Source organism: Drosophila miranda (genome assembly GCF_003369915.1).
Source record: "Drosophila miranda strain MSH22 chromosome Y unlocalized genomic scaffold, D.miranda_PacBio2.1 Contig_Y3_pilon, whole genome shotgun sequence".
Classification (NCBI taxonomy): Eukaryota; Metazoa; Arthropoda; class Insecta; order Diptera; family Drosophilidae; genus Drosophila; species Drosophila miranda.
This window is the reverse complement of record NW_022881625.1, coordinates 10,360,738-10,370,830: the sequence shown is the minus strand read 5'-3', so window position 1 is coordinate 10,370,830 and position 10,093 is coordinate 10,360,738. Positions and strand designations below refer to the sequence as shown.

Here is a 10,093-nt window from a genome sequence, read left to right as displayed (position 1 = left end):
TAGAGTTTTTCTCTTCACTAAATTCTTGGTTTTTCCTTTTCGTCGGACCGATACGCAACCGACTCAATGGACTTTCACGAGGGAATAGCCGATAGGGACGCCAACGTTCTGGCGGCAAATCCTCTAACAGGTCCCTGGATGCATTTTCAACAGAGATAGCCTGACGTTTTGACCTGTTACCGTCTTTTTGGTTTTCCCTTTACCTGCCGTTCGCCTGCCACTCTGAGCACTAGATGGCGCCACAAAAACTCAGCATTCCCTGCTACAAGCGCTACACCCCGTAGATGTTGTGCCGCTGCTGGCGAGGCTGTGCCGCAATCTGCTGCTGGCGGCGATTGCGTCCTCCACTGCTGCGGTGGCCAAACTCGCTATCATCGTAGCCGCCGCCGACGCCCCGCCCCATGATGCGCAGCTCCGGATCGGAATGGGCATGCCCCATGGAGGGACCGAACCCGGAGTCATTGCCCGATCGCTGTGTCATCTTCATGGATCGCCGGAACGAGGGTGGCGGCTGGGAGCGGGCATACCGCTGTCCCCTCACCGACCGCTGCCTGGAGCGGGCATTCCTCGGCCGCTTGGCCGTCCGCGTGCACACATAGCAGCAGATGCGCCAGTAGAGAAAACTATGAAAGAGAGAAGTGGTGTGGAGTGGAGTCATTAGCGGCGGAGTCACGCAGCTGTGGAGATGTCAGCGCGCAGAGGCTCACCGGAATGACGTGGCCATCACATCCCCAATGTTGGACAGGCAGATGAGCATCAGCGGGATGCCGACGATGGCATAGAAATCGTTGTCACCTTGCCCCAGTCGGATTTTAAGGTCTTTTAAGGCTTTATTTAGCTGTCACAAAGTTGAAAAGAGTAAACGTGTACATTTCCAAGTGCTGGAAACAAAAGTTTCCCACCATATTTTGGGTGGCATCATTTTTACGCGCTAAAAAGTGAATTTTGAGTTTTGTGCTGTAAAATGGACACATCGAACAACGTACGCCTGCAACTTCAGCAGCAGCAGGCACGCAAATCGAATCAAAACATTCAGGTCAATGTGCGCGTTAGGTGAGTGCCCCATCTACGGGTAGTAGATCGCCCAATAAGTACGATTTCCATCCCTGTAGGCCGCTGAATGCACGCGAGCGATGCGTACGCTCCGCAGAGGTTGTGGATGTGCTCAATCCACGCGAGATCCTCACACGCCACACCCTCGACTCGAAGTTGACGAAGAAGTTTACGTTTGATCGGAGCTTCGGCCCCGAGTCCAAGCAATGCGATGTCTATGCGGTGGTGGTGTCGCCCCTGATCGAAGAGGTGCTAAGCGGCTACAATTGCACGGTGTTCGCGTACGGACAGACAGGTACTGAACAGAACAGAACAGAAATAAGGTGTAAACTGGCACAGGGAGAGCTTTTGGTCGTGGCTCACCCAATTCCTGGCTCAGATGCTGCTTGGAGGCCGCCTGCTGCTCCAAATAGAGACTCAGGCTGCCGCCAATCACCTCCAGATTGTCCTGCATGCGATCCTTGAACTGATCGCAGGCACTGCGTATCTTTTCATCGGTGTCCCTTCGCCGTTCGATGGTGCCATGAAGCTGCTCCGTTTCATTGGTGGCCAGATCTGCCACGGTCAGGATTTTGTGCGCCTGCGTCGTAAGCGTCTCCTCCGTTTTCATGTGCGAGCCCACCAGCTGTTTCTTCTCCTTGTAGCGGCGCTTGGTCTTCGTGAGGACCTTCTTTGTCAGCAGTAGACTCCCCTTGGTGTCGGTTAGGTGCTGCTCCGTTTTCTTCAGCTCCTGGGTCTTCTCCACGAGACTCAGGCTCACCTTGTTGAAGGTCTTCTCCTTCGACTGCAGCTCATCTTTGAGGGCCTTCAGCAGCAACATCTTTTCGTTGAGCTCTCGATTCTGCGAGTCCATTTTCATGGTCACCTCCCCGTAGGTCTCCTCCAGATAGATGCCATTCTTGTCTCGCGCTGCGAGGAGATCTCGCTTCAATCTCCTCGGTGTACTCCTTGAGGACCGTTTTCTTGGTTAGCTTCTGATTGACTTCTGGCTTATTCTGGATATTGTTCGCCCGATGCGCGTACTCCAGCGTGCTGAGTGTCTCGTCAATGTCCTTGTGCCCTGGCGAGATGGTGCCAATGATCGAGGTCCTTGTCCGGCCGCCCAGCGACTCCTGCAGCAGGCGCGTCAGCTTCGATTCGCGGTACGGGACATGGGGGGCCCGATCCACCAGAGCGGTAATCACACGGCCCAGCGTCAGGAGGCTCTGGTTGATTTTGACCGTCTCGCGCACGCGTATCCCCTTCTCGTTGCCCGCCTTGGAGACGTTCTCGCTGCCCGCCAAATCCACCAGATTGAGTTTTCCGATCTTCAGCATATCCTCGCCATCGATGCCGTTCTCACGAATGTGCACCACTATGGAGAAGACGGTGTGGCTGCGCGAGGACTGCGCGTTCATCAGGGTGGTCGCGGTCTTGCGTCGCTCCTTGCCCTTCTCCAGGAGCTTGTAGACATCGTCCTTGCTCTGGACAGTGATCTCCTCGAGACCCTGGATGATCACCGAACCCTTCTTTGTGCTGTCGTCGAAGATGCGTATCTTTGTGGAGTCATCGGTGGAGAGGAGGTCGCACAGCTCCTCGTTGTACAGCTCCAGGTAGGAGATGCGCATCGTAAACTCAACTTCCATCATGCGGAGTTCGTCGAAAAGGTGACTCAAGGCACGCGGTATGATGCCCACATCAGAGTCCTACAAAAGGGCCAAAAGCCAAAGACAAAAGGCAGGTAGAGCAGCAATTAACGTTTAAACCGCCTCCCTCGTCCGATTCTAGGAATTAGAAAACTGGTTCCCTCTACTCACATCTTCCCAAGAGGACTTCAACTCCGCGGTCTCATTCCCCACCATCGTGTGTGTCTTGACAGTACCCGTCTGTCCGTACGCGAACACCGTGCAATTGTAGCCGCTTAGCACCTCTTCGATCAGGGGCGACACCACCACCGCATAGACATCGCATTGCTTGGACTCGGGGCCGATCGGAGCCTCAAACGTAAACTTCTTCGTCAACTTCGAGTCGAGGGTGTGGCGTGTGAGGATCTCGCGTGGATTGAGCACATCCACAACCTCTGCGGAGCGTACGCATCGCTCGCGTGCATTCAGCGGCCTGCAGGGATGGAAATCGTACTTATTGGGCGATCTACTACCCGTAGATGGGGCACTCACCTAACGAGCACATAGACCTGAATGTTTTGATTCGATTTGCGTGCCTGCTGCTGCTGAAGTTGCAGGCGTACGTTGTTCGATGTGTCCATTTTACAGCACAAAACTCAAAATTCACTTTTTAGCGCGTAAAAATGATGCCACCCAAAATATGGTGTGTAACTTTTGTTTACAGCACTTGGAAATGTACACGTTTACTCTTTTCAACTTTGTGCAAGCTAAATAAAGCCTTAGGTTAAGGTTAAGGCGGTAGCCGGGAGGGGGGGATAAGAGCCTCCCGCCCCCAAGCTCACTTGGGGCAAGGTGACAACGATTTCTATGCCATCGTCGGCATCCCGCTGATGCTCATCTGCCTGTCCAACATTGGGGATGTGATTTTTATACCCGATACTCAAAATGAGTATTGGGGTATATTAGATTTTTGGTAAAAGTGGATGTGTGTAACGTCCAGAAGGAATCGTTTCCGACCCCATAAAGTATATATATTCTTGATCAGCATCAATAGCCGAGTCGATTGAGCCCTGTCTGTCTGTCCGTCTGTCCGTCCGTCCGTCCGTCCGTCCGTCCGTCCGTCCGTCCGTCCGTCCGTCCCCTTCAGCGCCTAGTGCTCAAAGACTATAAGAGCTAGAGCAACGATGTTTTGGATCCAGACATCTGTGATATGTCACTTCTACAAAAATATTTCAAAACTTTGCCCCGCCCACTTCCGCCCCCACAAAGGACGAAAATCTGTGGCATCCACATTTTTACCGATACGATAAAACCAAAAACGCAGAATCGGTGAGGATGACCATATCTTCTACAGTGCAAAATCTGAACCAGATCGAATAATGATTATACCCAGAATCAAGAAAACAATTTCATTCTTTCTCGCTCTGTCTCTCTCTAACACACAGGTTTCACGGTCGGTTTTGTCAATTGCTAAATATGAGTTCAAGGATCTCAGAACCTATTAGAGCCAGAGCAACCAAATTTGGTATCCACACTCCTGTGATATCGGACCTTGACCGTTTCGTGTCCAAATTTCGCCACACCCCCTTCCGCCCCCGCAAAAGACGAAAACCTGGGGCATCCACAAATCTCAGAGACTATTAAGGCTAGAGTAACCATATTTGGTATCCGCACTTCTGTTAGATCTCACTATAAAACGTATATCTCAGAATTTCGCCCCACCCCCTTCCGCCCCCACAAAGAACGAAAATCTGCTGCATCCACAATATTGCACATTCGAGAAAACTAAAAACGCAGAATCATAGATAATGACCATATCTATCAGATTGCTGAATCTGGATCAGATCAGATCATTTTTGTAGCCAAAAGCAAGAAATCAATTTGCAGTGGCCACGCAGCGCCCGACGTCACGCTCAGACTGATTTTCTGTCTCTCTCGCACGTACTCTTTGTCGTGTGGTTCAATATTAGCGGCGTCTGCCGCAGGAGAGCCATACTGACTTAGTATCGGGTATAACTGTAGAGTTGCGGTGTACGCAGCAACTCACAACGTTCCCCCTCGTTTTAATTATTTTCTATTTACAGGTTCGATTCGTCCATTGGGAGGTTTGCGTTGAGTTTGGTAAGTAAGTCAATTTGTGCTTTTCCTTTGGTTAATTTTAGCTACATTTTACTTGACGGCTAAATTAATTTATTTAGAGGGTTGTGTTGAATTTGGTAAGTCAGTTTATTTCTGTTTTGGCTGATTTTGATTGTATTTTATTTGCAGGTTTTGATTGGTTTGTTTGGAAGGTAGCGTAGTAAGTGAATTAATTTGTGTTTTGACTGACTATTGAATTTATTCTATTTGCAGGTTCAATTGGTTTGTTTGGAGGTTTGCGTTGTGTTTGGTAAGCGAGTCTATTTCTGTTTTGGCTGATTTTGATTGTATTCCATTTGCAGGTTTTGATTGGTTTGTTTGGAAGCTAGCGTGGTAAGTAAATTAATTTGTGTTTTGACTGATTTTAATTGTATTTTATTTGCAGGTTCAATTGGTTTATTTGGAGGTGTGCGTTGAATTTGGTGAGCGAGTTTATTTCTGTTTTGGCTGATTTTGATTGTATTCCATTTGCAGGTTTTGATTGGTTTGTTTGGAAGCTAGCGTGGTAAGTAAATTAATTTGTGTTTTGACTGATTTTAATTGTATTTTATTTGCAGGTTCAATTGGTTTATTTGGAGGTTTGTGTTGAATTTGGTAAGTCAGTTTATTTCTGTTTTGGCTGATTTTGATTGTATTTTATTTGCAGGTTTTGATTGGTTTGTTTGGAAGGTAGCGTAGTAAGTGAATTAATTTGTGTTTTGACTGACTATTGAATGTATTCTATTTGCAGGTTCAATTGGTTTGTTTGGAGGTTTGCGTTGTGTTTGGTAAGCGAGTCTATTTCTGTTTTGGCTGATTTTGATTGTATTCCATTTGCAGGTTTTGATTGGTTTGTTTGGAAGCTAGCGTGGTAAGTAAATTAATTTGTGTTTTGACTGATTTTAATTGTATTTAATTTGCAGGTTCAATTGGTTTATTTGGAGGTGTGCGTTGAATTTGGTGAGCGAGTTTATTTCTGTTTTGGCTGATTTTGATTGTATTCCATTTGCACGTTTTGATTAGTTTGTTTGGAAGCTAGCGTGGTAAGTAAATTAATTTGTGTTTTGACTGATTTTAATTGTATTTTATTTGCAGGTTCAATTGGTTTATTTGGAGGTTTGCGTTGTGTTTGGTAAGCGAGTCTATTTCTGTTTTGGCTGATTTTGATTGTATTCCATTTGCAGGTTTTGATTGGTTTGTTTGGAAGCTAGCGTGGTAAGTAAATTAATTTGTGTTTTGACTGATTTTAATTGTATTTTATTTGCAGGTTCAATTGGTTTATTAGGAGGTTTGCGTTGTGTTTGGTAAGCGAGTCTATTTCTGTTTTGACTGATTTTGATTGTATTCCATTTGCACGTTTTGATTAGTTTGTTTGGAAGCTAGCGTGGTAAGTAAATTAATTTGTGTTTTGACTGATTTTAATTGTATTTTATTTGCAGGTTCAATTGGTTTATTAGGAGGTGTGCGTTGAATTTGGTGAGCGAGTTTATTTCTGTTTTGGCTAATTTTGATTGTATTTTATTTGCAGGTTTTGATTGGTTTGCTTGGAGGTGATTTGGTAAGCGGTTTAAGTTATGTTTTGGCTGCTTTTAATAAGTTTTATTTGTAGGCTTATATTTTCTGGATTTGGTGATAATGTGTCCATTTTTGCTGTGCCATTGGACCAAGTCTTAACCATTCGGCTGGAAGACGCCTTCCTCTTCATCCCCTCTGTGGTCTGGCACTATAATTCTTTGTATACCCAATGGTTGGCCCCTGATTCTTTCAAGTATTGTTTCCCTAGTGTATTTCCCTTGAGCATACATTTTTCTGTACACGTTTATTTTTAGTTCGCAGAATCTGTCCGGGTGTTTGTATGGTTTTTTCTTCCGTTCGGCCCCTCTATTGTCCATTTTAGCCTTTTCCAGTCTTTCCTGTTCTTCATTTTCTAACCTCAGCAGAGTAGGAAGTCCTTTCCTCAGGATGGGTACATACTTCTCTACTATAACTTTGCGCTCAGCTTCGGAATAGTATCGAGTCGGATCCAGATCTGGATTTGGTTGTTCCTGACGTTGTCCATTACTACGCGGGAGGATAAACTTCCGGAGTTGATTGTCATATCTGTGGCGGCTAGATTTTAATCTATTAGGGACATGGGGGTTGGTCAGCAGTCTGGCCACTTCGGAGTTTGAGTGATCCACGAGTGAGTTAGCGAGACGGCCGCTAGCTTTCTCGTAAACCTCCTGGACAGTTTTGATATTGTATACACTTCTGATATTGTCGTTTCTTGTGTATCTTGTGGCCCTAACTGCCCTCCTCACTAGTCTTCTCTTTTTTTGGTTTGTGATGTGCACGGGAACAAAAGTTTGTCAAGGATAGTAATGGGTGTGGTGGAGGAAGGGCGGCACGGCACGGCACGGCACACGTCAGACACCACAAAAGAACAGGGCAACACAGAAAAACGTCAATGGCGACACGGCAAAGAACAACGAAAATGCGACACGAAACGGCACGAAACGGTTATAGACGTACGTCCGACGATCGCGACCACTCGAGCGGGTGGACGAGATGAGAGTGGCGGACGAGGTTCATGGTGGAACACTCACATGTCCACCAACTCTCACACTCTCCCCCCCACTCGGGAGACCCGATCGCCGATCGTCTTTTACCGGTGCTCTCACCCCCGGTTCCACTTTCACTCACCCCAATATTGAGTGAGATGAAAGTAGTCCGAGGGCAGCAGCACCGATAAGTAGGCAAGTGAGAATTGGAATGGCCGTTTGTTATAGTGGCTGTCTGTGTTGTCGTTGGTTAATGGCTAGTGTCTTATGTTCTTTGGCTCTGTGTATTGGCTGCTCTGTTGTTGGGGGATGGGATGGAAAGGGAAGGGGGAAATTCGCCTGCTCCCGTATAACCACCCGGATACTTTCAACTTCCGGATCTTACGATCCGGGCGCGTGACGCTCCGAAGAGTCGACCGCATAGCATCATATGGGCGGTTGAAATGGCTTTGTTGGGGCATTTGGCAGAGTGGCGTAGATTGGCAGTGTTCATTTTGTTCCTGCTCAACCGCATTTGGTCTTTAGCTGCTTTGAAGTGGGTAGGGGGTGGGGAGGAATTGGCTGGGCATAAAATGCCGAAATTGCGACCGATAACACACCGGCATTGATAAATGCATTTTAAATTTGAATTGGCTTTTTGGTGTGCTATCGGTCAGAGTCTGGTATTTGCGTGGTATTTTTGGTAATACCACGTGTCAAGGGGAATTATGGGAATGGCAGATAGGTTGGGAAGAAGAGTAAGTAGGTAATAAAACTAATTAGAAACTACGAAAAATATACAATTAACTACAGAAAAAACTACATTAATTTACAAAAACTTATTCCTAATATCACAGGCTAGCAACTAAAACTATGGACAAACTATCTACGGACATGCAAAAACTACAGAAACAACAGGATTGACATCTACAACAAATACATTGATGCAGACAAGGTAAAATAAACGATAATTGACATACATTTACAACATATAAACATATTAATTATATTTATTTTATTTCTAACAGGAGGACAACAGGAGGAGGAAACAACAACGGAGCACCGGCGGGCATAACAAACGCAATGCGAACATTACGCTGTATACCGGCCGGCTCTGTTGTCCCCCTGTGTGTTGTTTATTGGCTGGCTGGATGTGTGTATTGGCGTGCATCGTGGGCAAAGGTGTTCATTGACGAGCGGCTCTGGTCCGGCCGCCCACGTTGCATCTGTCAGGTGGAGATCGAGTGGCACTGGTCCGGCCACCCGAGATGCGATCGTGGAATGGAGTGGCATTGACATCGGTGTGTGATGCCAACGAATCATGATATTGGCCGCATCCAAGTGGCGAACTGGTCCGGCCACCAGGATGCGTTGTCGATTTTGTTGTTGTTGGCCGCATCCGAGTGGCTGCTGGTCCGGCCACCCAGGATGCGTTGTCAGTTGTATTGGCCTGGCCTCTTCGGCCACGTTCGTCGTCGGATTGTAATGGCGTTTTGAGTGACTGCTGGTCCGGCCACCCAGATGAGGAGGTGTTTGTTTTGGCTTTGATTTTAATTTATGTTTATTTGCAGGTACTGTCGGCGTTTGGATGTTATTTGTGGCGACCCTTGTCTGGTTGGTGTTGGCGTAAAACAGCAGGTGAGTATTTTGTGTATTGGCTGTCTGCTTCTCCCTCCTGTTTCTTCTTCTTTTGCAGGATTTGCTGGCGTCCGGCGGCTTAACACTGGGCCATCCCGCCCTAAAGAAATGAGATCGAAAATTCAGAATGTGAAGTGTTGCAACACGTAGTCAATTGAGGAATAGATAAAGAGAAAAGGTAAACAATGCATGTGCTTTGCGTGGAAAATAAGAGGAAATACACTAAATAACGAGGGGGAACGTTGTAAGTTGCTGCGGAGACCGCAACTCTACAGTTATACCCGATACTAAGTCAGTATGGCTCTCCTCCGACAGACGCCGCTAATATTAAACGACACGACAAGGAGTGCGTGCGAGAGAGACAGAAAATCAGTCTGAGCGTGACGTCGGGGGCTGCGTAGCCAGTGCAAATTGATTTGTTCCTTTTGGCTATAAAAAGAATCGGATCTGATGCAGATTCAGCAATCTGATAGATATGGTCATTATCTCTGATTCTGCGTTTTTAGTTTTCTCGAATGTGCAATATTGTGGATGCAACAGATTTTCGTCCTTTGTGGGGGCGGAAGGGGGTGGGGCGAAATTCTGAGATATACGTTTTATAGTGAGATCTAACAGAAGTGCGGATACCAAATTTGGTTACTCTAGCCCTAATAGTCTCTGAGATTTGGGGATGCCCCAGATTTTCGTCTTTTGCGGGGGCGGAAGGGGGTGTGGCGAAATTTGGACACGAAACGGTCAAGGTCCGATATCACAGGAGTGTGGATACCAAATTTGGTTGCTCTGGCTCTTATAGGTTCTGAGATCCTTGAACTCATATTTTGCAATTGGCAAAGCCGACCATGAAACCTGTGTGTTAGAGAGAGACAGAGCGAGAAAGAATGAAATTGTTTTATTGATTCTGGCTATAATAATTATACGATCTGGTTGAGATCTTACACTCTAGAACATATAGTTATCCTCTACGATTCTGCGTTTTTGGTTTTATCGTATCTTTAAAAATGTGGATGCCACAGATTTTCGTTCTTTGTGGGGGCGGAAGTGGGCGGGGCGAAGTTTTGAAATATTCTTGTAGCAGTGACATATCACAGAAGTCTGGATCCAAACCATCGTTGCTCTAGCTCCTATAGTCTTTGAGCATTAGGCGCTGAAGGGGACGGACGA

General features: G+C 46.7%; 2 protein-coding genes and 1 pseudogene across 2 annotated transcripts; 1 reads left to right on the top strand and 2 right to left on the bottom strand.

The window, feature by feature from the left end:
- Positions 1-271: 271 nt before the first annotated feature.
- On the bottom strand, positions 272-1,107 carry LOC117194867. The gene is made up of 2 exons (XM_033399332.1): positions 708-1,107; positions 272-623 (listed from the first exon to the last, which is right to left on the bottom strand). Exons 1-2 carry the CDS (start codon positions 755-757, stop codon positions 272-274), a joined length of 402 nt encoding a protein of 133 aa, XP_033255223.1. The 5' UTR covers positions 758-1,107.
- On the top strand, positions 965-1,344 carry LOC117194866 (kinesin-like protein Klp61F; the record flags this gene model as incomplete). The annotated part of the gene is made up of 2 exons (XM_033399331.1): positions 965-1,036; positions 1,093-1,344. Coding segments are annotated over exons 1-2 (324 nt in total), but the record flags the coding sequence as incomplete, so codon positions are not given.
- A 1-nt stretch (position 1,345) lies between these two features.
- Positions 1,346-3,298, bottom strand: LOC117194865 (annotated as a pseudogene).
- Between the last annotated feature and the right edge of the window lie 6,795 nt (positions 3,299-10,093).